A 27,304-nucleotide genomic window follows, 5' to 3' on the forward strand; every position below is an offset into this window, starting at 1 on the left:
CAGCGCCCCGGGCCCGCCGCCCCCTCCCCTCGGGCGGGGGGAGCCGCTGCATGGGGCCGGGGGGTCGGCCCTGCTGCACTGAGCGGCGGCGGCGGCGGACCCCCCAGGCGGGCTGGGGCTGAGCCCGGGGCCGGGGCGGGGGCTCCGGGGGGACCATGCCCGGAGGCCGGCCGGCCGCAGCATGGCTCACGGGCCCGGCGCGCTGATGCTCAAGTGCGTGGTGGTCGGCGACGGGGCGGTGGGCAAGACGTGCCTACTCATGAGCTATGCCAACGACGCCTTCCCGGAGGAGTACGTGCCCACCGTCTTCGACCACTACGCAGGTAAGCCTCGGAAGTGCTGACTAAGGGGCCGCTCCCCGGGCCGGGAACTTTGGAGCAACTTTGGCTGAGCCCCCTCACCGCCTCCCCTGCGCGCGCTCCCACCCCTCCCCCGCCGCGCCCTCCGCCGGGCGCCCGGCCCCACCCCCAGGCTTTCCCTCTGGCAGCCCCTAGCCTGGCGGACCCAGCCCTCTTCCCACCCCCAACTCCGGTGCCCCGTCCTGGCGCCCCGCATTTCCCATCCCCCTCGGCGCCCGGGGCCGACCTCCTTGACCTTCCTACAGCCGCCTACCCTATTGCCCCAATCCCCGAGGGGGAAACGTGGCTACGGGACTTGGGAGAAAGGAGTGGGCAGCTGGGGGCCACATCGCCCCGGCCTCACGCCACTTCACAGTGAGCCGGGCACAAGGGAAAACGGGTGGCATCTTCCTGGGAGCTCCCGCTTGCCTCCAGCTGGGTTAGGAGGGAAGGGTCCTGGTGGGGAACGAAACTGCCCCAGAGCCTAGATGATTGTGAGCTTCTCTCCCCGCCCCCACTTCTCTGCCCTTGCAGTCAGCGTCACCGTAGGGGGCAAGCAGTACCTCCTGGGACTCTATGACACAGCCGGACAGGTGAGTGTCTTGGCCCCAGGCCGCACCCCACGCCCTTTCCCCAATTCAGGGTGTCTATGAAGGGCCTTTGGAAACTGACGTGTCTAGGAGGGAGGGTGTGTCTGCAAGGGTCCCTCTGGATCAAGTATTTCTTTTTCCAAGTCACATTAGGGAAAGGAAAAAAAAAAAAAACCTCAGCAACAAACCCAGACCAGCCTACCCCATGTGAACCCCTGGGCTGAAAGTTTCTGCCTGTGTGTGCCTTCTGTCTGGTGCCTGGTGTGTGGGTCCCAACTCCTGTTGCAAAGTGGCAGTGGCCAATCCTGAAGCGCTCTTATTTTTAGTTGCCGATGACCAGGTCTCCCCTCACAGCCTTTGTCTGGTCCCTCATTGGTGAGTGGTCTGCCTGCCCGAGGAGCCTGATTGGTGGGAAATGGCATCATCTAATATGATGGGAAGGCATTTGGTCCTGGTTATGTTTATTACAACATCATTGCACTCTGGGACTCCAGTCCCTGAAAACGTAATTTGTGGTATTACCAGAGGACCACAGGGAAAAAAGAAAAGAAACAACAACCATCCAGCCACTCCCAGGGGCAGGGAGGGGAAGGAGGGGTTAGGAGTTCAGTGTGAATCTTGGAGGAAGAGCTTTTTTTTGTTGTTCCCTAGGAAGGCCAGGTGACTTTGTCTGGGTTTTCTTTGGTAGAGATTATTGTGCAGAAAGAAAATGCACCCTCCGACCATTATTTGCAAATTAGAGGTGGCTTCTGAAGGATTAAGGTCTCCTCTCTTTCTCTGTCCCAGCTCCACCCTCTTCCCAAGCCCACTTTTGCTGTGGGCCTAAGATGATTTGTTTGATGAAGTTTTGCAAAATCCAGCCCTGTGATTAGACCTGAAAATTTGGGTGGAAGTTTCCACGTGTCATCCAGACTTGAGTCCTTGAGAACATATGAGCGGCTGAGGGCCTTGGAGAGTGTCTTTAGGGGATGTCCAGTAGTACAGTTTCCTTATCTGTAAGACGGGGTTTAAAAAATTCAGACCATTCCCCTCGGCATATATTATATGCTGGATGCTTAGCACTGAGTCTGGCACACACTAGGCACACATTAGGTCAATAAAGAGGAGCTTTTCTTTGTAGCCCTTGTAGATTTGGATTTCAGAATTGTAGCACCAGGTTAGATTCCGAAGAATGTCTTGTTGGGGGACACCTCGATGTGGCCTCTGGTTTCTATACTGTGAAGTTAGAGGAGCCTCAGAGAATAGAGAAACCACTGGCAGAGCGCTAGGCACCAGGTGCCTGAGGCCGCCCACTTTCACCAAACTGAACCAGGTTAGTACAACGAGTTCTTAGCTTTCCAGGGCCCCTTTTCATTACCTGCCTTGTAGTTAACTCCTTCTATCATTACCAGACGGTATGGAGGGCAAGAGGCAGAACCCATTCAATCAAATAAGACCAACTTTTAAGCAGTACAGCTGGTAAACAGCAGGTTGAAATTGTTGTTTGAAAGGAGAGAGGTTAAGAATCGTCTCTAATTTTAACTTCTCTCACTACTGCCTCTTCCTTTTTCTTTGTTACTTGTCACCGTGGCCATCTTTTGACCACGAGCCCTATTCAACAGGACGTGTGTATGTCAGAGCTGTTCTGTGCACATTCAAATCTGGCTAATATCAACTGACTTCCTTCTACATATCAGGCCTGGGGCAGCCACATGCAAATATTATTTTATTTTCTCCACTAAACAACCCCATGAGATAGGTGATCCTCCATCTTTGCAGTTGAGGAAACTAGGCTCAGAGAAGCTAGGTTGCTGATCTGAAGTCACAGCTACGGAGGGATGCTGCTGGGACTAGGACATGGGTCTGAATCTGCCATAGTTTGAGGCAGTTATATACAGAGGAAGTCATGGGAGGTGCTGAGGTGCCACCTGGGTTGATTGCGTTGCTTGTGTCTCTGTAGACAAGGTCCTTGGAATTTTCACAGTCATTCTCTGAGTGAGGGTTGTATGCCACCCCTGCAGAGGAGAAAACCCAGGTCCAAAGAGTCAAGTGCTGTTTTCAGTGGAGATTGTAAGCTATTTTCCAAGTGGGATCAACCTATTAGTGAGAGTCAGATATTACTGTTTTTACCCAATGGTGGATCACCTACTCTATTGGCCAAGAGGTGTGTTAGGCCCCCTTGGTGTTTCTCCCAGCGTCTAAGACTTTTCTTAGCAATAATTCACCTTTCAGCATCCAAGTGTTTATGACTAATAAGCAATCTTAGCAACGTAATCATCAGTGAGATTAAATGAGTGCCCACTTTGTACCTAGCACTGCGCTAAGCACCAGGGGGGTACAAAAGAATAAATTTAAGATAGAGATCTGCCATGTCCGAGGACAGCATAGGTGGAAGTGCCTGAACTAGATGCAATGTGTGATATGTAGGAGATTCCTGTGTTGTACTTGGTCATTAAGACCTCGTGCCTCTATGAATTGGTATCCGATTAATCTTACAATAATAATAATGATAAAGAAGCACATTCACATGCATATACATATAGAGAGAAATTTTCAAGTCTGATGGGCAGCAGAGGAAAGCCCATGCGCTTTGGAACCAAATAAGCTTGGGCCCAGGTCTCCACCTTGCTGTACTGGTCCTGTGATTCTAGCTATATTATTAACCTTCTCTGTGATCTAGTAAAAATGTGGTTAATTAGAATCTGCACTGCAGTGTTATAGGTCAGCTTAAATTGTTTAATGTATATAAAAACAGCTGACACTGTTCTTCATTCATAATAGTAGATGTGTAATAAATATTACGAGAAACTATTGTGCTCCACTGTGGGCAGTTTTATGGGGGGAAGAGGTCACACGTGGAAGAGGACAGTGTATTATACTTGGAGTTGATAGAAATTCTACTAGGATGCCAGATCCTAGAGCCTTTTTAGTGGAGGTGTGATGCTAGCTTTGTACTTCGTAATTGCCACGGTCCCCATCACTGGACCCATGGACATGGTCAAGTGCTCCCTGCTCTAAATGCCCTGTTGTGTCAGATGGTTTCCTTTCTTGATCAGAACCTGCATCCCCAGTGATGTAAGAGAAACTCTCAGAAAAATGAAAAGTTCAGCGTAGAACTTGAGAACCAAGTGGGGTATGTAGGTTTCAGTCAATTCTACTTTGGGAGGTAAGATGGAATGAGGGAGAAGCTCACAGCACTTTAAAAAGTTCACTCATGCACTTGGGCTTTCACTGTATTTGAACAACAGCACATCTCCCTTGGGTTGGAACTCCTAGTCTGTGTGCTTACTCTTGGGTCCCCTCTTTGACCCCAGTTGAGTTCAAAGCCATAGGTAACAATGGCCCAATTTAAATATTAAAGAACATACTAGGGAACTTCAAGAGATGACTGTAGTAGATAACCTCTTGCCTTCCGGAGCAGGCTGCTTCCCCCTTAACCTCCGCTGCTATTGACAGAGAGAGAGAATATATAGTGAATGTGAATGTGTCGGGCATCACGTTCTGAGTCCCATCACGTTCTCTGCCTGGGCACATCCCTCCACACCCCTGACACACTAGCATTAGGCCAAAGGGAAGCCCCCCCTCTCTTGGCCAAGCCCCTGGTGGCCCAGGAGCAGCCCGACATTTTACTGCCAAGCATTTCAGAGTGGAAGTTGAAGGCGCTCCTTCCTCCTCCCTGTGGCCTGCTGGAGGGGTCCGGCTTCCGGTCTGGGCCTCTGCAGCGCTTCTGTTTTCTTGCCTGGCTTTCAGGGCTTCAGGGTCGGCTCTGCAGCAGCCCCAGTGTCTGCTCAGGGAGGTGCTGGAGGGGTGAGATTTTCCCTCCTGACTCTGCACTGTTTGGAGCTCAGGGGAAGTGGGAAGAGCTCTGGCTCTGGCAGACGAGCCAGTGGGAGCTGCCTGGCAAACTGCTCTCGAGGTGCAGGCTCCAGGCTGATCTCTTAATCCTTGGCAGGAAGGCAGAACTTGATACCCTGAAGAGGGAAGGACGGACGCCCAGTTTATCCCAGGTCCCGGAATACCCACACTCGGGAGGGTGTGTTGGGGGTGAGTTTGGGTTCCCTAGAGTTCCAGATTTAGCCACTGCCTCAGTGTGTACAAGTCCATATGTGTGCTTTTGGGTGTGCTGTTGCTATATCTGTTAACTTAAACACACACAAGTTCAAGGATGCATATAAGAGAGCTATAAATACCTTAACTCAGGTGTCCCCTGGGGTGGGTTCAGGGACAAGCGAGGTCTGTTTCTTACTTGACATAGCCCAGCAGCTGTGGCTGCCTTGCAGGCCCTCTGGGTGCCCAGGGAAGCACTTCCCCTCCAGAAGGGTATCTCCAGGGAGGCAGCCTGGGAATGCCCTGCCTTCTGGAATGTCCTGCAGCACCCAAGGGCCTAGTTTAACAGGAGGGGGGAGGGGTAAGCCCAGGGTATTGCCACTCATAGAACGCCTCCCACCTTCAGGCAGGCATCCTCACAAAACCTTCCGAGGTAGACTCTTCCCAGGTGTGGAAATTGAGAGTGAGTGGGCTTATGAGAACCAGACCAAGATGTGATTAGGAAAAAGGTTTTCCGTACTTTGGAGGGGCCTGCAGGGAGCATCAGTAGGGCTCAGGAAGTACCCACTCACATCACCCAGGCTCCAGGTCCCTGCAGCCCGACACTGCATCCCTGAGGGGCCCCGGGAGCAGAGTTTGGGAGGAGCTGCAGGGTTCCTTCCAGACATCAGCTGCAACAGGTGAGATGCTGGCACTGAGCATCCTGGTTTCCCTTAGTAACCTACTGTAGATTTGTCATCTGTGCATTTTGCTAACCTTTTTAGAAGCTATTTATATTTCCAGTCTGCACTGCATCATAGGGAATGCTGGTTTCCTCCTCCACGTGGGGAAGGTGGATGGCCTTTCTTGGCTTCATAGCCTTTGCAGTGGCCGAATGCCCTGTGTCCCCCCTCTTGGCACTCTGATGTGGGTTTGGGATGTGATCCTCTGATCCATCCGGCTTCACTTCTGTCATGATTCTCTTGAGGTTTGGTGACATTTACGCTCTGGGAACCAAAGCTTACCAGCAGGTGTATCAGGAATGGTGTTATAGGTGCGCCCAGATGCCATCCGCTCAGCTCGGGAGTGGGGGGTGGGCAGTGTGTAGTTTCCAGGGGGCTGAGCATATATGGTCATTTTTATGTGTGCCAGGATGTGAAAAAGGTGGGAAGCATTGCTTTAAAGCTCATGGGTTAGAGGCCTTATGGAGAACTGGGTGTTTGTGGTTTTGTTGTGGAATTTGGGGTTTCAAGAGATGAGCCCTAATGGTATTAAAACAAAACAAAAACAAAGCCGTTCTCCATGGGGCTATCGGTTTCTAGCAATGACACGTGTTGGCAGCAGCTGGTACTACCAAGAGGCCTCAGGTACAGAATAGCAATATGCAAGGAGGAGGAAAGAGAGGCTGTTACAAAGAAACTAAGCCCAAGACCACACATGTCTTTAAAATTCAGGCGCCTCAGCTGAATTTCCTTTCACTCAGAGAGCTTGGTTTTGCCCTAATTTGGTGTGTTTGGGTCAAGGAGCGGCTTTCCTTGCCCTCAGCAGTTTGCTGTTCCTCTTTTAGTTTCTGGCAGGCAGCTGCTTTGCACGAGGAAGAGAGGGGAGACCCAGCCAGGGAGGCTGCGTGGGGCGGCAGGATGGCCATGGCAGGTCATCGGAGCCCTTCCTGGCCACCCAGCTGTCCGAGTACAGTTCTTCCAGATCCACTGCCTGCTGGATTGGCTCGATTCTCTCTAAGCTCCATGAGGACAGGTGACCGTGTCTCATTTTCTCCACCGTGTTTCCAGCACGTAGCCCAGTGCCTGGTGCGTGGTAGGTCTACAATGACTGTTTCTTAAATTGAGTTGGTTTGCATTTGGCTGTCAACTCATTTCTGCTAAAAGGTTAACCACAGACTAGGGTTATTGCTGTTAAATAAGAGCTTCTGGCACAACCCCTTTCTTGGAAAAAAGCTTTGTTAATTTAGTAGAAGTCTCTAAGTTTCAAAGGAGTGACAGGCATGGAGGTGAGCAGCAGGCCAGGTGCTATCCCCCGACCCAAAACCTGGGGGCTTTCAGTGGTCCCCAGTGGCCCCGTCCCCCAGTGCTGTCTCTCAGGTGCAGGCCCCCGCGTCTTTCCTGAGACCTCTCACTCTCAGATGCCCTGAGGAGGAGGCAGCTTGGCAGTGACAGTGTGGGTTCTGGAGTCTCTGGAACATTTTTGAATCCTGCTCCTCTCTGTAGCTGTGAGACCATCAGGCAGCCAACTTCTTCCCTCCCTGTGGACGGGGGAGATGATGGCCACCTTGCAGGGTTGCCGTCAGGGTTAGTTAGAGATGATGTGTAGTTGTCCCAGATGGCCTCACGCTCAGTCAGGGGTGATGGTCCCGGCCGGCTTTGGGGGCTCTACCCCAGTTCAGTTCAGCTGGTGTTGATTCAGTGCCTCCTCTGTGTTGCAACCTCCTGTGGGAGAAGAAAGGGGGAATCAGATGGCAGAAAGCAACGGGGAACACTCCTCATGTGAAAGTGAGTGGTACACCATCCCAGTTGAGAAGAGGTAGTAGGGATAAGCTCTGGAAGGCTGTAGGCTTGCAGGAAGAGATGGGAGGCAGCACAATAGACTGGTTACCACTGTGGGTCCCCACATTGGACTGCCAGGGTCTACTTTCCAGCAAGGGGCTTGACCTCTCAAAACCTCAGTTTCCTCATCTGTAAAATGGGGATTATAAAATCAAATCAGAGCTTCCCAGCTCCCAGGTAAGGGATTTTTCTTAGCCTCAAGGCGGCTGGGTGGGGCTTGGGATGGACAGCCCTGGGCTCAGGTTGTCCCTTCCAGCTTGAGCCGCCTAACCTCAGTCACTTAGCCCATGGCCCCTCTACCCCACCCACTGTGTGCTGAACGCATATCTCTCTTCTCTGTCCCAGCAAGTGAAAGCTTGGGAACCGTTGGGCTAAATGAGATCACGCAGGCAGAGGGGCACGGAGAACGGATATTCTGGGTGGAGAGGAACAGCATGGGGAGCACAGGCACGGGGTGTCCCAAATGTGTCTTTCTATGGTACCTCGGATCCCTGCTGTCAGTGTCAACGTGTGGAGTAGGGGTGAGAACTAAATTATGGAGTTTTTCACCCAGTAACTGACGACTTAGTAATTAGAGAGATATTAATCTGGTGCTGTGTTGCTTGTTGATTTTAATAGAAAGAACAGAACATGGGGGAAGGGGCCTCTATTATTGTTGCTGTTTCTCTTCAAGTGACTGGTGGGAGCAGAGGCCCAGCCGCCTCTCTCCTGATGCCCACACTCGCCAGCCCTTCCCAGACTCAGGGAAGACTCTGGGGTTTAATAATGACACTCTTGTCATTGAGTGGCGCTTTTACAGGGTGTGAAGCACGTTGCACGTGGTGCTTCTCACCTGCTCTGAGTAAAGGAAGCAGGTCGTGGTTGCCTCCTTTGCAGGTTCAGAGAGGTTAAGTGACTTGTTCAGACCACACAGCTGGTAAAAGGCAACACCAAGATTGCAGGCCAGACTGCCCAACTCCAAGACCTGGGTTCTCTGTGTTAAACCCCTCACACGAATCAGCTTGATGGTGTTATATGTCTCCTTTACATCACGTATATTCTGTTGCTGATGATTTCATTAAAAAGTACATTCTGGGCACATTGCTTTTCTGGACAGAAGAGTTGGTGGAATGGTGTCTATAGATGGGACACTAGGGGCTGCTGCTGAAATGGCTCCTTAAAGATACCTCCACCCCACCTCCACCCTGGGAGATTAAGGGTGTTTTGTCCATTTGTTCATTAACCTCCACTGTTGCTGAAAAAAGGACTTCCCCTGCGTGGTGCAGGTAGCTGCATTGCCAGTGAGGCTGTGGAAGAAACTTCATGCTGGTGCAGGTGTCACCTGTTCCCAGGAAGGAGCTCTGCGCCCCTTTGCATTGTCACCCCTGCTCTGCCTGCCAGCCCTGACTTGACATGAACTTGCTGTGCGGGGGCTGCCAGGCAGATGTCTTTTCCACCCCATAGGGGCTGCCCCAGGCTTTTCTTTTCTCCCTTTAAGAGTTTCCTTATTAAGGTAAAAACTGCCATTTTCAACCTGTTTGTCCCTCTTCCAACGGGATACGCCCTGAATATGCACCCAAAGACTTCCTCTGCCACCCACTCCTCATTTTGCCTGCCTTCCTGAGCATCCTGTTGACACCACCTCCGCATGGGCTCCCACATCCCACGTCCCACAGCCTGGGCTGCGTCCTGCCGCTGTGACTGCCAGGACTAGATGAAAACACTCATTCAGTCAGTCAGCAAACATTCCTTGAGCACCAAATCTGGGCCTGTACCTGTGCAAGGGGCGGGGCTTATGAGACAGATCGGGCCCAGGCCCTGCCCCCAGGAGCTCACAGTTCAGCAGAGGGGGGAAGGGAGAGGGTGCCTGTTCATCGGGGGCACAGAGGAGGCTGCGTTCTGTGCTTCCCAGGAGATGAGAATGGGCACAGCAGCCTGGGGTTCTCCAGGTCGATTTTAGGTGGAGAAAGTGCTCAGATTGGATTCTTACATGTACTAGATGCTCAGTGAGGGTTTGAATTACTGCACTGGTTCTCAGATGTGGTCCTCAAACCAACATGCATCTTCTAGGAACGTGTTAGAAATCCAGACTCTTAGGCTTCACCCCAGACCTATGGAGTCAGAAAATCTGGGACAACTCTGGTATGACAAGCCCTCCAGGTGATTCTGATACTGGCCGAAATGTCAGAGCCACCAAGTTAGTGAATGTGAACTTAATATACCTTGTCTTAGCAAGCCACCTCCCCTCCTCCCCTCCCCCAATACACATACACACAGACACACACACACACACACACACACTCTATACATGCTCTACTTATACACTGTCTCCAGAGTGCAGGTACATAACTTATCCATCTTTTAATCCTTATTCATCTTTTAACCCCTGCCTGTCCAAACACGCCTCCACACACCCTCATCTCTAGTTCTTTATGCGTGGTTGGGATGCTCCATGTTTGTTGGAATGAACTGAATCATTCAGCCACTGGTGCTGCCTTCCTCGCCTGCCTGGTGGAGATGGGGCCAAGGCACCATCAGGAGAAAACGGAAGCAGAACTTCTTAAGCTGCACTTGGCTCCACTGGTGTGCTGTCTGGCCCAAGGCCATGCACACAATAGGCTCCAGGGGTATTCCTTGATGAGGCCCAAGTGCCAAGCCATGTCCTCCCCCGTACGTTAAGCAGCCAGACAGACTTGAGACGCGAGACCTGCTCTGTTCACCGTAGCTGAGGTTAGCACTCCGGGAGGCGACAGGCCTGCCCCTGAGGACAATGCTGGTTTGGTTTGTGCTAAATTAGTTCCAAAGCAACAGATGGGCAATGATGTCCTTTTGTATTAAAACTCCCCACTGGGACGGTTGGAGGAAGGGCTGTTACGGACACCCTTCTCAGCAGTAATTACTTTTCTGGCTGACCGTGGCTTTCTGCGTTAAGTGTCCTCCTCCTCCATTCCCCTGCCTTCCCTCCACTTTTAAATTCCCCCTTCCTTCCTTCCTCCCTCCCTCCCTTCCTCTCTCCCTTCCTTCCTCTCTTTTTTTTCTACCGCTCTCTCTTTATTCAAAACTTGTTCCAGCGTAGAAAAGCCATCCTCTTTCAAATGGCCTAACGGTTGGGATTATAAATGAGTTGGCTCAAAGTATGCCCCCCTTTAAGAGCTGCCACGGAGAGAAGGAATTTAATTCTGATTGTCCAGCTCAATTAAAATTCCGCTTACCCCAGCGTAATTTTCAAAGGGCTGTCCCGCCCAGCTAGCTGGTTCAGGGTTCACAATTAAGGTGTGTCTTGTGGCCTCCCTGGCTCTGCAGGTATGGGGGATGGGGTAGAGGTGAGAGGGTCCCTGCTTTCTTCAGACAGGGGCCTTGTCTAGCAGCAGGGAGCTTCTGGTCTTCATCCAGCCTGCAGAAAGTGAGAAGTCCTGAGGAGGAGGCACCCCGTGAACTCCTCCTCTGAGACTCCAGCCCTCTTAGGGTTGAAGCCCGTCTTTGAATTTCAGCTGAGAAAATCGTTTATAGGCTACAGTCTAGCATTTTGTTTTATTCTTGTGTAAATCTTTATTCAGCACCCAGATTGTAAGCCCTCAGAGGGGGTCTGCATGTGGCACGTAGCGCTTAGCACAACTCACAACCAGGTGTGTGCTGGATTTAGGAGAATCTGTTAGAAAGATGATCATGAAAAGAACATCTCCCATGACTTTACATCACCTCCATATTGGTTTTCTCATCAGCTCATTTTGAAGGGAATTCTGTTCTGTCTTGACGTCATTGAAGGTTTTTAAAATCAGGTTATAGGTGGTCGGTGTAATGCGTTGCCTGCTGAGGCACAGTAGAACTCATTTCTTAACTCAGGGAGTCCATTAGCAGAAAGGCTGCCAGGTCTCTTTGGATAAAATATTGGTCAGGATGTGTGCTGTTCTCCAGCAAGTCTGGATCTGTAGGATTCCTTCAGTGTGTTTTGTGTCAGGTGTCCCTCTGTTACAAGCAGGGGGAGCCCTGACATCCTGCTGCTGGGCCAGGCAGTGTGGAAGCATCAGAGTCTAGGCAAGCTGGTGTTATAAACAAAGCAATTCCTCAGAAATTCCTCGTGGGCCAGACTGCTTGTTTACTCCTCTTTCCTTTTTAAAAATTGAGATATTATTCATATTCAGTGGGTTGTATATATTCACAAAGTTGTGCAACCATCACCACTATTTAACTCCAGATCATTCTCATCACCCCCAAAGAAACCCTGTACCTATAATCAGTGACTCTCCATTCTCCCCTTCCCCCAGCTCTTAGCAACTAATAATCTACTTTTTGACCCTGTGGATTTGCCTATTCTGGACATTTCATATAAATGGAATCATACAATATGTGGCCTTTGTGTCTGGTTTCTTTCACTTAGCATCATGTTTTCAAGGTTCATCCGTGTTGTAGAATATACCAGTACTTCACTTCTTTTTGTGGCTGAATAATCCTTGTCTGTCCTTTTTATTCCTTTCATCAATCTTCATTACATGGACATTCTGCCCAAACCCTGGAAACCACTGGTCATGTACTTCTGGTGCTGTCTTCACTCCAGCTCTAGTAGGGGTAGGGGCTGGTCTCCCTCTACCCTTTCAGTGTTCCAGTTCTCCTGTTGCCTCTGTTCATAATCCTCCCCACCCCCATCCACACCCTTATGTCTTTATTCATCAAATATGTGAGTATCTGTTAAATACAGGTGAGGTGAGGAACACGAAGATCCATCAGATAGGGTTCTTTCTCTGTAGGAGCTTAGAGTCCATTGGGAAGAGAAGATGTATACAGATGACCAAAATGCAAACAGAATATGGGGCGTGCCAAGAAAAGGTAAAGTGTGAGGAGTGTCATAAGGGTGCCTGATTGCTAGCCTGCTTGCCTGGAGCCTCCCAGGAAGCCAGGGCCTCAGTGGGGCCATCTAGACTCAGAGACTTTATTTTATTGAGGCACTCACATATCATCAGGTCCACCGGTCTGATCTGTGTTAACTCATAGAGATCTGGATATAAATAAGGTTGTGGAAGGATTGTTTACCATGTGGTCTTGGTGGAAAAATGGACTCCAGCCATAAACCAGTAGCTCACAAGGAAGAAAAGCAAACAGCCAGCTGAACACACAGTATGCAAAGATATGCAAATTAAAACTTTGTTTTTCACTTATCAAATTGAACAACATGGGAAAAATTGATATTCAGGAGTCAGGGAAGTGGATGCTCTATGTACCGTTCAGTAAAAACTGACACAATCCATTTGGAGGTTGATTTGGCAAAGACACTTCAATTTTCAATGATCCATTTCTATGAATTTATGCCAAGGAAACATTCAGTGTACACAAAGATTTACATAAAATGATATTCTTCACAACCGTATTTATAATAGTGATAAATTATAAACACATTAATGCATAGTAAAAAAGGATTTGTTAAATGATAGCATGATATGTATTAGAATAATCATAGCCACTAAAAACCGCTTTCAACAAATATTTAAAGATATATGAAAAGGCTAGTCGTGTGTTAAGTGTGAAAACACAGGAATCAAAACTATATATAGCATTATTACAACTTTGAAAAATCTGCATATGTATAATGTGTAAGAAAAAAATTGGTACAAAATTGTCAAAATGTTAAAGCAGTTGGCTCTAGGTAGTGATATTGAATACTTGTAGAAATTTACTTCTTTATACTTTATTCTGTTTTTCTCCAATTTAAAAAAAAGTCACTTTATTTTTATTGAAGTTATGTATGCAGATGGTTTAAAGAGTCAACAGTTCTATAAGATCCTGTTATGGAGAAACAAAAGATCCCTCTCCGCTTTCCTACCGAGAAGTCCTTTTCCACTCCCCCAAGGCAACCGCTTTCAGTTCTTAGCTGTTTACGTTGGTAAAAGAAATCCTCTATTGCCTTCACACCATGAATGATGAGGCTTTAGCTGTCTTTGGAATATGTCTTCCACTTCCCATCCACCTATCCCCAGTAGCTATATTGTAATTTCAATTTGATTATTGATCCGTGGTTATATTTTTATCACTGTGTTAGCATAGCTGAGCCATGTAGTGTACTATAATTACTTTTTCCCTCTTTGTGCCACTTTTTGTTTCCCTGGAGTTACTAATTATCTTGCGTCTTCCCTTGCTTAGTTTTCACCACCTGTCTATTTCATCCTAAACGCACCTTTCCATGCATTCTAGCATATCAAGTATTCTGTCAGTGTCTTCTTGGAGACATTCATCATGAGCCTACTGACCTGCTTCAGTTTGGGCTAGTTGCCTCGAGCCTACTGCACAGCTGTCATCCTAGGATTTTCCTTCATCATTATTGGGATTCCCTTTGGCTCTATGTCTTGTATTAGATGCCTATTTTTATTTTTCATGTCTTCATAGTTTATTTCTTCATTTTGGTAGAGTATATATTTTATTAGTTTCCTGAGAAAAGATGCATTGTAGGCAAATTTTTTGATACCTGGTATGTTTGAAAATGTTTTTATTTCCTTCATACCTGCTTGACATTTTGAAAATAGATTGGAAATCATTTTTTCTTCAGAACTTTGAAGGCATTGTTCCATCATCTTCCAGCTTCAATTTATGCTGTTAAAAAGTCTGATGCCAATCTGATTCGGGATTCGTTTTTAGGAACCTGTTTTTCCTCTCTGGAATTTCACACTCATGGTCTTCAGGGTAGGGTGTAGCTGGCTATTGTGGGCCCTTTCATTCTAAGGCCCCGTATCCTTCAGTTCTGAGAAATTTTCTTGGTTTATTTTCTTGGTTTATTTCTTCACTTCCAATTAATCTCTTCTGTTACACTAGAACTTCCAGTATTTAGATATTAGAGGTTTGGGGGTGGTCCTCTAATTGTCTTATATTTGCCTTCTCTGTGTCTTTTTACTCTATTTTTGGGAGAGTTCCTCAGTTTTATCATCTACCCCTTCTATTTTTTTTTTTTAATGTGATTCTATTTTTAATTTTCAAGAACCTTTTCCTGTTCTTTGGATGTTCCTTTTTTTTTTTTTTTCTTTATCATCTTCTAAGTTTGGTTTGGCTTGCTTTTGGTTTGAATATCTTCTCTAATTTCTCTGAGGGTATTAATGATAGCTTTTTGAAATTTTTGTCTCCCTGCATAGTCTCTCATTTTGATCTCTGCCTTTTGTGGCAGTTCCTCAAGTGTCTACTCATATTTACAAGAGTGGCATTGGAGAATGGGAAACTCTGTGTATACATGGGGCTGGATGACTCTAGCCCTTACTGAAGGTCTGGGTTTCTCAGCCTCAGCACTATTGATATTTTGGGCTGGACAGTTTGTTGTGAGTGCTGTCCTGTGAACTGTAGGATGTTTAGCGGCATCCCTATTGTCTTCCCTACCCCGATCATGATGATCAAGAATGTCCCAGACATTGCCAAATGTTCCCTTGGGGCAACGTCAGCCTTTGCTCCTTCTACCCCCATTTGAGGACCACTACTGTAGGGTGATTCATCTGGGTCTTTTCATTGGGGAACCTGGTCAGTCCTTCCTCTTGCACTGTTCATATTCCCCAGAAAAGAATCTTCCACTCTACTGCCTGAGTGGTTCCTGCTGGGCTGCCACTGTTCTGGGAGGTGAGGGGAGGCAGCAGGTTAAGGATCTCAATTTTCAGTGTACCCTGGCCTTGTGTGTTCAGTATGTTCCACTGGGCCCTGTGTCCTCCCACCCAGGGAACCCTCTGTTCCACCCTTTCCGGGGAATAAATATCCTCTGCCTTTCATCAGGGCTGGGGAGAGTATTTATCATGATAGAAAACAGATCTGGGGTTTAACTGCTTCATAAGCAGACTGTCAGTCTGCCCTCTTGTTTGTGGCTCCACCTTCAACCCACTTTCAGAACACACTGCTCCAGCTCCCACACCTTTAGGGGGTTCTGTTGTGCGGAACCGGGTGCTTCTTAACTTCTTCTCATTGCTGGCCCAGGATCTGGCTCCCAGGGTCTGCTAAATCAGTTCGTACTTGCTCTTTGGTTTTCTAGCTTCTAAAATTGTGTGGCTGTTGTCTCCTTCCCTGTTTGCTTTTCCTATGGCTTTATGCCTTTTTTTTTTTTTTTTTAATGACTGTACATGTCAGAGGATTTTGGAAAGATCAAGATAAATTCATGTGTTCAACTGGCTAGCATTTAACTGAATTCTTCTCCAATTTGTTTTAATAGTTAGAAAACATAAATATGAAGATCAAAGCTATAGTGATAGATACCTTTTCAGTGCCTGTTATCCAGTGTACCTTTCCTTAGCATAAGGTACCCAGGAAAATGAATTCATTAGAAGCTTTCTTGGGATTCAGGCTTTGGAGCAAAAGGTCTTAGAGGAGATGTGAATTTCATCTGGATCCTGGAACCACATGGTCAACTGCCTCTCCCACATGAGAGCTCGGCTTTCTAGTGTTCAGGATCTGTTTGTCCACCACATTTAGCGTCTTACCATTGGGCAAAGCTAGATGGACACAAATATTCTAATTAGGCAGTTTCTCCTTTGCTAGACTCTATTTAGAGTCTCTATAGACAATAACTTTTAAGTCAACATTTTTCAGACAGGCCAAAACATATTCTATTAGGTTACAGCTTCCTTTAGTTACATTTTAATCACCTTGATTAGATTTGGGTGTTTTCAAGAATCTCCGTCATCTCTTAGTAATGACCCATATCGCAGATGACTAATGACGATTACGGTTTCATTTTCATGAATTTAATTCTCAACATGTAGCCATATGTCAAATTATTAGGGTGTCCTACTATAGTTCCCCTATATTTATTAACTACACCTCCAGATACTGACATTGGGAGGTAGGAAGGGGCACTTCCAGCTCTGGGGATGGGGGTGGGGGAGGGTCAGGACTGTTTTCCTAGGTGAGGAGGTGGCATGAGTGTGTGGGTTTGGGGTGGGGACAGGACATGGGTAGAACAGGTATTCCATGCAGCCTTTTCTAGTCCTCAGGTGGTAGACATACTCCTGTGAATTCCTGTGGCACTTAGCGTATGTGTCTCTTGTCATTAATCTCATGCCTACATCAGAAGCCTTCTCTGGGTCTGTTTATCCCATTTAATCATAACAACAACCTCTGAGGTAGGTGATATTATCCACCCCTCCCCCTGCCTTTGTTTTAATGGATGAGAAAACAGGCACACTGAAATTACTTGTATGAGTTACACACGCAGCCCATGAGAGCTGCACTGGACCTCAGACCAGGCCCGCAGGCTCCTGATGTGTAAGTCATTGAATTAGTGACTTCCCCTGCTGCCAGGGTCTTACTAGATTGCTTAACTAAGCTAGTGGCTCTCTGAAGGGAGATGTGTGCTGTTTGATTTTCCAGGAAGCAGCAGACTCCCTAAAGGGGCTGATGTGTGGGCTTGGAAAGGACTCAGCTTATTGGGTTACACCGGGCAGGGCTGAGAGCTGGAACCTCACAGGTTCCCGTGCAGCTTGACCGGGCTCTATGGTCCACACCTGCTATGGTTGAAAACCGCCTCCACCTCCACCCTGACCCGCCCAACTGCTCCAGCCACAGTCTCGCCGGCACTTCACCGACGGCCCTGGCCTCAGCTGCTGCCCTCCACCCCAGATGGGGGGATGACAGCTGCTGTCCCCACACTGCCTCCAAGGGTTTTATGAGGATACGCAGAAGAGAATGGACGTTCGAAACCCCTGGAATGACCGCGGTCATTGTTTCCTTGTCTGCCCATAGTGTTGCTTCTTTTTGATTTTGTTTCACGGGCTCCCAGTTTGTTTTGGTCAATGTCACATCTTCCTAGCCAGGTTCTCTGTGGTGGGAAGTCCAGCTCCTGGATTGGCTGAGCTTCTGGGAGCACGGGGATGCTCGTACAAACGTGGGTCCAGTGAACCTTTTACAGGCAGCAGCTGAAAACTGCCCGTGCTGTGTGCAGCACTGGGCAGAGAGGGCGGGCCTGGCGGCGAGGGCCGGGCGGCCACATCAAAGTCCACGTGCATGATGATTCTTTTTCAGTTCTCAGGTCTCGTGAACCATTGTTTTACAAAAATACATTTGGGGTATATTAGTTTAGTTCTCTTCAGTTGTGTTAATAAAATTCCTGACTTCAGTCCTTGCCCGCCATGGAAACGTACGCACTTAGTAAGCAACCACATTTCTCAGTGTTTTTCACAAAGTCGCTTTTACCCTCAGTCCTCCTTTTCCACCAATTTATTCCTCTTTGCCGCATCTGCTGAAACTTAAGAGCTAAGGAGCACGACTGGGCGTGGCGATAAGCTCGCAGCCACCACACAGGCTCCACGCTAGCGCGTTTCATCTTCCAACAGTTTAGTCCATTTTACAGATGAAGGAAACGGAAGCGGTAAGTAACTTGCCTGGAGCCACATAGCCAGTAAAACTATGATTCAAAGATTTATTTAAAAGGTCTGTGTCTAAAACCTATGACCTACTGCTTGCTTAGAGCAAAGGGGCCAGGGGGTCCTAAACTAGTTGATTGGAGAACTGCCTTCCTGCCTCACTTCTGCCCAACTGTCCTGTAACTTTAGACAAGTTGGATGAGTTTCTCTGAGCCTCAGTTTCCTCATCAGTAAAGTGGGAGCTGCCCTATCTCATAGGCTGATGGTGAAGGTTTGGTGGGAAAGTTGGGCTAGTGTGAAAGCCAGGAGCAAGGCTCTCTGTGCTGTGAAGCAAAATAAGGCTAGAGTAACGTAATGCGGTGACTCGTTAATAAGCCTGGAAAAGAGCTCTGCTGGGAGCCTCCTGTAGCACAAGAAGGCCAGAGCTGGAGGGGAGAAGATGAAGTGGGTGATGCAGAAGAGGCAGAGTAGGGGGTATGAGACATGCCCGAAGGAGGGTAAGCCGTGCTCCACAATGTGGAAGCGTGTCACGGTGATGAATGCAGCTCCTGAGGAGTGGATGGCTTGGGTATTTCTGCCAGGGACTCCCTGCAGGGAAAGTGTATTTCTGCCACGTGCAAGCACCTCTCTGAATTTCAAAGAAATCTGTGTGTGTGTATGTGTTTGTGCACGCCATGTGTGTGGGTGCCCATGAGGACCCAACTTGGCATACTTGTGGACCTATGTGTATTTTCCTTAAATTAAGGTGAAATTCACACAACGTAAAATTAATCATTTTTAAGTGTACAATTCAGTGACATTTAGTACTTTCACAATGTTGCACAACCTCCACCTCTGTCGAGTTCCAGAACATTTTCATCACCCCAACAGAAATTGTGTGTACTTTCTAAAGGGTCTGTTCTGTGAAAATGTATTTGTGAACCGCATTAGGTCATCCTGATTTTGCCTACCTGCCCAGAAGCCTCCCTCCCTCGTCTGCCTGTCCTGTGTCTTTGGCCAAGGAGTGTGGTCCAAGACCTCAGATTCCAAATGGGTTTGCTAGTCATGGTTAACTCCTCCATGTAGTGTGGCTGTCTCTAGTGGGCATGGAGAAAACCAGCATTTCAGACTTAATCAGAGGGTAGTTCCTGAGGCTTCTCTCGCCGCCTGACTGCCTGTTCTTAGTGTATTAGAAGTCTGTGTTTAAGGGTGTCTGCCGGTGAAAGACTTCAGTCATTGTAAGCCTCTTCCTCAGCCTCAGAGGCAAAGAAGGTAGGTGTTAGTCCACAGTGGAGGAAAATGGTGTTTCCTCTGCATTTGGCCCATCTGTAACTCCTCGTTCTATGTTGGTGCCCTCGCTGCATGGGAAGCCCAGGTGACCTGAATCCACAGTGCCCAAGGGTCCTCTGTAGCTCAAGCATTAAAAGGGTAAGAGGGCTGTTCCCCTGGAAGTGTCAGGCCTGGTACATATATATGCCTGCCTCCAAATAGCTGGCCCTGGGCAGCACTACTCCCCTGTGATACAGGGACCACAGCACCGGCCAATGTAGTGGGATCCCTGAATAGTCTCCATGAGCTGCAGAGATGGGGCCAGTGAGTAGCAAATCCTTCCATACTGAGTGAGGGGTGGAGGGAGAGAGAGGGAGACAGAGAAAGGGAGGAGGAACAGCAGAAGGAGAAGAAGGGGTGAGGAAAGAGCTACCTTCAGTAATCTAGGGACTACTTCATGCCGATTGCACTACTTAGATCTTGTGCTCACCCAGGAACCAATATCAGGCACACCTCAGAGATACTGCGAGTTCAGACCATGCAATAAAGTGAATATCGCAATAAAGTGAGCATATGAATTTTTTGCTTTCCTAGTGCACGTGAAAGTTATGTTTATACAGTAGTCTATTAAGTGTGCAAAAGCATTATGTCTAAAGAAAAAGTGCATACCTTAATTAAAAACTATTGCTTAAAAATGCTAACCATCACCTGAGCCTTCAGTGAGTTCATAGTAGTAACGTCAAAGATCACTGATCAGGGACTTCCCTGACGGTCCAGTGGTTAAGACTTCACCTTCCAATGCAGCGGGTGTGGGTTCAATCCCTGGTGGGGGAGCTAGGATCCCACATGCCTCACAGCCAAAAAACCAAAACAGAAAACAGAAACAATATTGTAACAAATTCAATAAAGACTTTAAAAATGGTCCACATCAAAAAAAAATCTTTAAAAAAAAAGATCACTGATACCATAACAAATATAATAATGATTTTTTTAAAAAGGCCTGAAATATTGCGAGAATTACCGAAGTGTGACACATAGACATGAGGTGAGCAAATGCTGTTGGAAAAATAGCACCGACAGACTTGCTCGCTGCAGGGTTGCGACATACCTTCAATTTGTAAAAAATGCAGTATCTGCGAAGTGCAATAAACTGAAGCGCAATAAAATGAGGTATGCCTGTGCTTTGGCCAGGGAGCAGAGAATGAGCCCCTTGGATAATCCAGGGACCACTTCATTCTGATTGGACTACTTGGATCATGTGCCCACCTAGGAACCAGTGACTTTGGCCAGTGGGTAGGGAATGAAACTCCATGATTGGCTTAAATCCAACCAGGAATTCTTTAAGCTAAATATGGGGTCAGGGTTCCCAGGGGTATGTGTCTGGATAGAGGAGTGGTGGGTCTTGAACTAAATCAGTTTTGGAAAGAAAGAACAAGTAGGAGAATGATGCCAGGTAGACAGTCAATGATATCCTCCATCCTAGGTAAAACAAATGTCAAGACAATGGAAAAAACGTGGTGGTAAAAAACAGTAGCAGGAACTAAAATGCTGGAAGAATTGCTCAGTCTGAAGCTCTGCTCCTTAGAGCTCACCTTATTATTCAGGAAGGTGGGTTGGACAGAGAAAGGGCCCTGATCTTAGGAGGCAGTTGGAATCTTGGCTGAAAGTGGTAACTACAACCTGAGAAATTCATCTGTTAGTGGAGGATTCAGACGCTTTATCCACCATCTCCAGCTTTGCAGCCGGTAAAGGAGGTGCAGGCCACCGTGATCTGGCTGCGGTTTGCCCTTCTGACTTCATCTCCCACACACTACCCTCATTCATTCAGCAAGAATTTAATAAGCAGCTACTATAAACCAGACTTTGAAGAGTAGTCCTCTGCCCTCACAGAGTCCTGTGGAGGATACAGATAAGAAAAGAGGCAATTGTATTACAGTGTAAGAAATGGGACGACAGGAGAAGGTGTTACAGAGGGACCTTGATCTGAATTGGGGGTTTGGAGAAGGTTTATTGGACCAAGAGATTTTTAGACCAAAGCTTGAAAGATGAGTAGGAGCTGCCCAGGTGAGGAGTGTGGAGAGGGAAGAACAGACTGGCTGGGCAAGTGATTGACTTACTTTGTGTTTGGGGTTGATACTGAGGACTCCCAGGGTTATGGTTTGATCCTGATGGAGTGGTGATGTCTTTTCATGAGACGGTGAACTCAACAGGACTTGCAGATTTGAGGGGGAAGAAGTGACTTTAGTTTAGAAATGTCGAATTTGAGATACTTCTGGTTCAGCCAAGAGGAGGCATCTAGAGCTGGGTCTGGAACTCAGAGGCAGAGAGCTCCTCCAGATATTCTTTTCCCACTGTCTACTCAACATCTCGAGCTTAACATGCCCAAAATTGGCCTCTTGAGTTTTCTCCCTAATGTGCTTCTCCACCCTCAGTCTTCCTCATCCCTGTAAAAGACATTATCCATCCAGCTGCACAAGCTGAACCCTGGATTATTCCAGAAGTCTCCCTGGAGGCATCTGTCAGGGCTTTTCTGCCTTGGGCCTTTTGCCCCTACTGTCCTATATCTGGCTTCTCAAAGCATCCCTCACATCTCAGGTTAGACATCGCTCCCTCCGAGAGGTCTTTCCAGACCACCCAGACTGAAGCTGGTCGTCCTGGTTATTCTCTCTCTCCTGGCTGTTTTCCTTCACAGCACCTATCCCAGTTTGCATTTATAATCATTTTTGTCCCAATTTGTTAAATACCTGACTCAGTGCCTCTAGTATATTAGATCCATCCCCCCTTTGATAACAATTTTTATAACATGTTTCTCCTATACTCATCTTCAAATGAAATCTATAGCTAATATAACCTTTCTGTATATATCATTTTAAATCAATATAACATCCTGGCAGTAATAGGAAGGAAAAATAAAAGGAAAGTAATTCATAATAAAAATAGTTATTTCAGTATTAAATTCCTAAGTTCCCAGGGCTGAGTACTCAGAAATCATAATGAAGTAGTCAGGTGAACAACCACGAATGCAATAGCTCTAAAAGTTGACTAACGGGTTTGTGTTTTAGTGAGTTAGGGTACTAAGAGCAATATTGCCAGTGGTGTGCAATTTTCTGCAGTGGTAAGCAACTCCTGTAATGTTTGAACAACATCAAGTAAATCTACCTTTCTACTAATATACAACAGAGATAGATCCTAGATTCAGGTCATTATAAAAGGGCTTTTCATAGTCATTCAGTGCCTAGAGGTACACTCATCAATCATGCAGGACCCAGGACTGTTTTTCACTACACAGGTCAGGTAGCACCCTGGCTCCCACCCCTAAATGCTGGTAGAGTTCCCCCATTCGTGTTGACGCTCAAAAATACCTCCCGCATTTCCACAGTGTCCCCTGGACCTAGAGTAGTCCTGCCCTAGTGGGGAGGCACTTGCCTCTCCTCTGTTGTACCATGAATTCCACAAGGGCAGGGTCCACATCTGTTTCTCACTGGAGTACACTGTGTTCAGCACCTAGTGGGCATATATTTGTTGAAATAAAAGAATGCATGACTATTCCATCAACATGAAATTTGTACCAAAAAAAGTTAGGAAAGGAGTACACTGCACAGAAGTGTGACCTGACATTGACCTTCCTTCTGCATGCCTTAGGCCAGCTGACCTCTGTTTTAGTGAAAGAGACTTGCAATTATAGCTCCAGACGATGTAGATTTGCAGCTCTTAAATCCTTTACAATGAAGGAAGTCATCTCACCATGCACAAAAGAAATTGCACTGGCTCTGAAGTTGTGGTTTGTCTTTTTTTGGAAAGTCAGGCTTGTCTGTTGAAGAGCTCAAAACACTTGACCAGCTCTCTCATTTATCTTAACATGTGTATGCTATATTTATTCTCCCCTCACAGATGGGGAAATGAAGCTTGCCGAAGGGCCATATTTAGCTAAGTCTTGATCCTCTGCCTTGGGGGGTCAGCTTAGATAAAACAGTATCCTAAAACTCAATTTTTATGCAGTAGTTTAAACCTCCACCCACATTAAATCTGTTACTAGGGCTGCTCACAAGGGTAAAAAGTGTTAGTTTGAGCGTTTTTAACCATGTGACGTGGTGATCTAGTTCAGTCCTCTCCTTTTAGAGATGAGGAAGTGCAGGTTCATGAGACACGGTTAGATAATGGCAGAACCAGTTCTCCAGCTGGTCGTCTTTCTGCTAACGCACATTTAAACTTTTCTCTCTCTCTTTTTTTTTTCCTCCAGCTAACCTAAACAGGAGTTATAATAAGTCAGGCAGCCAAAAGGAAGATGATAATGGAAAAGAAGGCAAAGATCTGGTCCACTAGCTGCTAAATAATTAATAAATTAACTGGGAAATGGACTTATTCTAATCAAAATATATGAAGATGACAGTTGCTTAAAGTTAGAAGCTGAACCTTCAGTTTCAAGAATTCTTTTACCAAGAGCTAATCAGGCTCATGATAAGTAAATACCATCTCACAACTGAACAGAGATTTTAAAAAAAGGAAAGGAAGGAAGGAAGGAAAGAAAAAAGGAAGGAAAAAAAGTCAAATATTTTTAAAGTTTTTGAAAAACAATGACCTCTTAGGAATTTCTAGCACTTAAAAAAAATTCTCCTCCCCAAATTTTCTTTAGTCCACCTGTAGCAGGAGAGTGGTAGGTAAATTCAATAAACTCATCATTGATGCATTTTGAACCAAACTTACCTACCAAAATATTCCACAAAAGAACCCAACCCAGCTTCCTTGAAAAACAGTTATTTTTAAGGGGGTGAAAGGTGGTATTTCACAAAGTTAAATATGAAAAATGAACTTGAAAGTGACAAAAGGACAACACAAAAAAATGAGGTTTCATAGACTACTGTTACCAAGAATTATTGAAGAAATGTTGATAATTTATAAGATTTCTGACAAAACACTTCATCTTCAGAAGCTAGCTTCAGTCCATGTGTCCTCTTGGCTTTAGTATAGCACCTTTTAAGGGGTAGAGTGATTCAAGAGCCATGCCTGATACCTATTTTAGGCTTCTCACCAGAAACAGATGTTTCAGATGGAGATTACTACTCCTTCATTTACCACAAGCCACCAGTTGTCAGGGACATTCTTACTTAGTTGCCTTACATTTTATATATCTCAAAGTAGTCAGAAGCTGTTTTAGACTTTAGATGTCTGGGGCTTGTCTGTTAAAGAATTTTTCAATTGTGGTCCCACTTTTTCTAGGTTGTTACAGAGGAAAACTCTTACAGGTTTTGATAATGACTGTTTTCTGAATCAAAGTAACGTCCTGGATTATTCGGAGGCATAATATATTCTTATAGCACTTTATAGTCTTCAAAGCACTTGTTGATAATCTCCCATTTTACAGACTGATAAACAAAGGCTCTAAGAAATAAGTGACTTGACCAAGGCCACATGCTAGTAGGTCATATATGTTCCAATCCTCTCTGTTCTGTAAGGCCCAACCCAAATGCCACCTCTTCTAAAAGTCTTTTTTTAGAGTCCCCTAATTACTACCCTTGGTTTTCACCACATTCTGACTTGTAATACAATGTCTGCATACATTTGTCTCCCTTGCCGTGAACTCCCTAAGAGCAGAAACCGTTATAAATGTTTTTGTCTCTTCCAACTTATCAATTCTTCCTCCTCAGTGCCAACTTTAAGCATGTTCTCTCATCAGCACCACAGTTTCTTCTTCTGTTCTAGGCTGTGGCTTTGAGGTCTACAAAGTTCTAGTGAGGTGCACGGGCACACCATGGGTACTCTTGCTCATTCGTGCTCGTTGCCATATTTTTAACATACAGGTATCTTATGAGAGCTTTGCAAATGTTTAAATTGTTTTACAAGTCAGAAAGGATCTGAATCTTGGCCTTCCTTCATTTCCCTGATGGTTGCACATTCTGGGCACATAGTAGTGATACCAACCAGGGTTCTTGGCCTTCCCCAGTCAATAGAAATTGACTAGAGGCCAGACAAGAGATTCAGGCAAGGCTTTACTGGGGCCCCTGCTGCAGCAGGAGGGAGCTAGCGAGAACAAACAACAGGTTTCCTTGCTTGCTCACTCGCTGAGCAGGGACGAGCTTGTTCCTTACATGGGGTGAGGGTAGGGGTGTGTCCAGGGGTTGGGCTGGAGGGGTGGCTTAGGTGTTTTTCCCACCCCTCTGGTGGTGGTGGTGTGTGCAGGGGGCATGCGCAGTACCCTGTTTTTCCTCCTGACCCCCTGTTTTTGCTCCAGGCTCTTCAAAAGTGGCAGTTGGGTTTTTTGGTCTCTTTGTATTGATCTCTTTTGGGTCCAGAATTTGCCCCAACTGCGCATGCACACAGTTATTTTTAGTCTCATATAGTTTCTTTGTATCTTGTTGCTCCAGGAGAGGTTTATTCAGGCGCAAGCATTGCAGCACTGTAGCAAAGGTTCCCAGGTCCCAACCTGTCTCAGTAGGTGCTTATTAATGTTTCTTTGATTAAGCATTTATATATTCACCTGCTCCAATTTACACTCTCCCATTGTTGTATCTGACTGTCTTTTTCTATGTACATGTCTTGAATTCCCAACTAAACTATAAGCTCCAAAGGGGACGAGGGGACAATTATTTCTTTTATTTGTGTGTACGTGTCCTTAGAACATCTTCCATGCAGTATGATCTCAAAACATCTTCACTAATTGATTTTCAGTGACCAGTTGTGTGATAGAATATCACAAAAAGCAAGGCAAGGCCTGTACCACACAACGTGAGTGATTTTGCTTAAAGTACATATTTTGGATAAGTATTTTAAATAGGTGTACACGTTCTAAAAACATGTATTTTATTTTTTTAAACATTTTTATTGGAGTATAATTGCTTTACAATGGTGTGTTAGTTTCTGCTTTACAACAAAGTGAATCAGTTATACATATATCCCCATATCTCTTCCCTCTTGCATCTCCCTCCCTCCCACCCTCCCTATCCCACCCTTCTAGCTGGTCATAAAGCACCGAGCTGATCTCCCTGGGCTATGCGACTGCTTCCCACTAGCTACCTATTTTATGTTTGGTAGTGTATATATGTTCATATATACACTACCACTCTCTCACTTTGTCCCAGCTTACCCTTCCCCCTCCCCGTGTCCTCAAGTCCATTCTCTAGTAGGTCTGCATCTCTGCGTCTTTATTCCCGTCTTGCCCTTAGGTTCTTCACGACCATTTTTTTTTTTCTTTTTTAGATTCCATATATATGTGTTAGCATATGGTATTTGCTTTTCTCTTTCTGACTTACTTCACTCTGTATGACAGACTCTAGGTCCATCCACTTCAATACAAATAACTCAATTTCGTTTCTTTTTATGGCTGAGTAATATTCCATTGTATATATGTGCCACATCTTATTTATCCATTCATCTGTCGATGGACACTTAGGTTGCTTCCATGTCCTGTCTATTGTAAATAGAGCTGCAATGAATATTGTGGTACAAAAACATGTATTTTAAACAGAAGTCACTAAAGTGGGAGGGAGCACCCAGGTCCATGCCAAGGGAACAAAGGTGGTACAGAAATGGGCACACTTCTGGGCTGCTGACTGAGCTGGGCATAAAAAGGGGTCTCCTGACTGATGGCCATTTGCTACAGTTCTCTGTTGCACCTGAAGGTGTTTTGTTTCCTCTCAGTGCACATTTCGTTGGTCTCTTATTGTCTGTGGACTCTTCTTGTCAGATTGTCAGCGTGTGATATTGTTGAAGGGTGAAGCTTGTCATCCTCACAGATCAGGCACTCCTGATGAGAACGGAGAGCCTAATCACTAAGCTACCAGAATACACTGTAAAAAAATGGATCCCGCTGGTACTTAGCCAATTGCTAAGAAGCTAAAGATTTTACTAAGCAGTTCAACAATCCTGTTGACCAAATTCACCATTGTTTTTTATGGTTTTGATGTAAGACAGTTGTCTTTAATACACTGAGAACATTTCAGTTACCAGGCTGAAATGTTTAAATATCTACCTTTAAAAAAAATTTTTTGGACTAAAATACAATTGATTTCTTAATTAGGAGGACACTAGGGAATTGGCTTTGAGGAATTCTTTTAAAAGAAAGGGCAGTTGCGCATTTAACTTTCTTTGTGTTGTCAAATTTTAAATATATAGCTGGGGAGGAAAGAATTGTATGCCTCAATTTATTTATCCCCAAATCTAAAATTTCACATTAAGTTCACTCAAGATATTGCACAGTAGATATAAACAATTGTATATGATGCAGGGTACAGTATGCACAGGGGATTGTTTATTTTTTTAATTTGCTATCTATT

General features: G+C 46.2%; 1 protein-coding gene across 1 annotated transcript in view; it reads left to right on the forward strand.

The window, feature by feature from the left end:
- The first annotated feature begins 96 nt into the window (after positions 1-96).
- Positions 97-27,304, forward strand: part of RHOQ (ras homolog family member Q) — a 37,494-nt gene continuing 10,286 nt past the window's right edge. Inside the window, exons 1-2 of the mRNA XM_068564978.1 lie at positions 97-323; positions 873-931. Of these exons, the coding sequence (XP_068421079.1) occupies positions 182-323; positions 873-931 (201 nt within the window). The 5' untranslated portion in view covers positions 97-181. The remainder of the gene's footprint in view (positions 324-872; positions 932-27,304) is intronic.

The sequence above is a fragment of the Eschrichtius robustus genome, chromosome 15 (genome assembly GCF_028021215.1).
Source record: "Eschrichtius robustus isolate mEscRob2 chromosome 15, mEscRob2.pri, whole genome shotgun sequence".
NCBI classification, from domain to species: Eukaryota; Metazoa; Chordata; class Mammalia; order Artiodactyla; family Eschrichtiidae; genus Eschrichtius; species Eschrichtius robustus.